We start from the raw sequence: 2,500 nt of genomic DNA on the forward strand, positions 1-2,500 counted from the left end.
CCATCCACAAGCTTCTGCTTGAATTTTTGACATTATGTTCTTTACAAGTGTATGTAAACTTTTGACCACGACTGTATACACACACATAAATACATACAGATATAGATATGTATATTAAAATATACAAATGTATACATTTCTATACATATAAAAAATAATATATGAAAATCTTAATTTCCCCTCAGGGATTGAGAAAGTATTTCTGATTCTGATATACACAAATAATGTCTATATATATATATATATATATATATATATATATATATATATATATATATATATATATATATATATATATATATATATATATATATATATATATATATATATACACTACTGTTCAAAAGTTTGGGGTCACATTGAAATGTCCTTATTTTTGAAGGAAAAGCACTGTACTTTTCAATGAAGATAACTTTAAACTAGTCTTAACTTTAAAGAAATACACTCTATACATTGTTAATGTGGTAAATGACTATTCTAGCTGCAAATGTCTGGTTTTTGGTGCAATATCTACATAGGTGTATAGAGGCCCATTTCCAGCAACTATCACTCCAGTGTTCTAATGGTACAATGTGTTTGCTCATTGGCTCAGAAGGCTAATTGATGATTAGAAAACCCTTGTGCAATCATGTTCACACATCTGAAAACAGTTTAGCTCGTTACAGAAGCTACAAAACTGACCTTCCTTTGAGCAGATTGAGTTTCTGGAGCATCACATTTGTGGGGTCAATTAAACGCTCAAAATGGCCAGAAAAAGAGAACTTTCATCTGAAACTCGACAGTCTATTCTTGTTCTTAGAAATGAAGGCTATTCCACAAAATTGTTTAGGTGACCCCAAACTTTTGAACGGTAGTGTGTATATATATATATATATATATATATATATATATATATATATATATATATATAAAATCAAGACAATGCATAATGCTTTAAAAACTAAATTACTGTAATTTAATACAGTTTTGGGTGGTTTACAAACGATATCATATATTCTCTTATGCCTCCGACATTTACACAGAAGAAACCTTTCTTATACAGCACAAGTGCGCTTTTATTAGGTTTTGCTTCATTCTCTAAAACTCAAAAATAGTAGCGTATATCATGAAAACCACATGTAAAACATGCTCCTGAAAAATTTAGCAAATTGTGGAATCACATGATAACAATGTATCTTGGACATATATCCGGTAGTAGTGTGTTGATCATTCATTGCTATCCCATCAAAGAGGTCTTGTGTTTCGAAATCAATCAATCAATCAATCAATGTTTATTTATATAGCCCTAAATCACAAGTGTCTCAAAGGGCTGTACAAGCCACAACGACATCCTCGGTACAGAGCCCACAGAGAAATAAATCCTTACATATTTTTTTTGGAGGAAGTGTTAATCACAAATGCTAAACTTAACTATATCAAATAAAGTTATTTCAAGGCTTGCATTCCATTCTAAAATAGAAGCATCAGATGGTGGCAATGATCAGCGGTGACGACAGAAAATAGACGTCTGATGTGCTGATTGTAATCAAGGTAAGTGGCACAGCCATGGGCAAAATAAACTATAGTTGTACTTTCTAATCCCACATTGATCTAAAACTGCAAGGCAAAGAGGGAAGCAATATAAATGTGTTGATTATAAACTGATGAAGAATATTGCAACTAATCGTTCAAAAGAAACGTGTTGCACTGGTAAATTCCATAACAAGTATAAATGTGTTAATTCCAGGATTAGTTTGGGTGAAAGGGCAAATAGTTCAGGTTCAATCACACATGAACTATTTCATACACACCTCTCCTTCTCTGCATAGTCGTTTTGAAGCTGGAGCTGCGTTTCTTGTGCCAGGTTCTCTGCTTGATTCTTCAGGGACTGTTCGTACTCGCGGATCTTCTCTTTCAGGGCCTTAATGGTCACCTCTGGAGGAGTTTGAAGCACATGCAACATGCAAGAGAGAATTAGGACGACTGAAGATGATACACCAAATAGAAATGCATGTACGCTGTATCCCACTGGGCATTAATTGTTTATGATACTGTACATGGAAAACATGTGTACTATATAACGTGTAGGATTACATTGTTTTTCTTTTCTTCTTGCATGTACTGTGGCTCTTGTAATGGATCTTCTTAAATGACAATAAACACTACAGAAACAAATGTTTGATATCTGTGTACAGCTTCTATAGCAGAAGAGTAAAATGTTTTAGTAATTGCTATTAAGTAAAAAGGGGGTTGGATTAAATAAGATCTGCTTCCTCCTACTCCTTTTTGGACATACTGTAATGAGAAAATGGAAATATGGGAATTATGTGATGTATGGTATCGCAACTAGGTTTGTATACCAGTATTAATATAGAGTCCCGTGGTACTAATTAATTAAAAAGGGTACCATACTGCATTAGTAAAATACTGTTACTTTTTTTTTTCCCATGCACCTGATGGCGCACCATGTTGACATTGCTGCTAATATGAGCCGAGGTACATGTGAGTCAACACACACACG

At 33.4% G+C, this 2,500-nt stretch overlaps 1 protein-coding gene across 5 annotated transcripts in view; it reads right to left on the reverse strand.

Annotated features, from left to right (window-relative positions):
• Positions 1 to 2,500, reverse strand: part of cux1b (cut-like homeobox 1b) — a 214,341-nt gene that overhangs the window by 71,589 nt on the left and 140,252 nt on the right. For all 5 annotated transcript variants that reach the window (XM_062060265.1, XM_062060266.1, XM_062060264.1 and 2 more), the window contains exon 6: positions 1,791 to 1,914. In XM_062060265.1, coding sequence (XP_061916249.1) covers positions 1,791 to 1,914 — 124 coding nt within the window. The remainder of the gene's footprint in view (positions 1 to 1,790; positions 1,915 to 2,500) is intronic.

The sequence above is a fragment of the Entelurus aequoreus genome, linkage group LG10, assembly GCF_033978785.1.
Source record: "Entelurus aequoreus isolate RoL-2023_Sb linkage group LG10, RoL_Eaeq_v1.1, whole genome shotgun sequence".
Taxonomy (NCBI): domain Eukaryota; kingdom Metazoa; phylum Chordata; class Actinopteri; order Syngnathiformes; family Syngnathidae; genus Entelurus; species Entelurus aequoreus.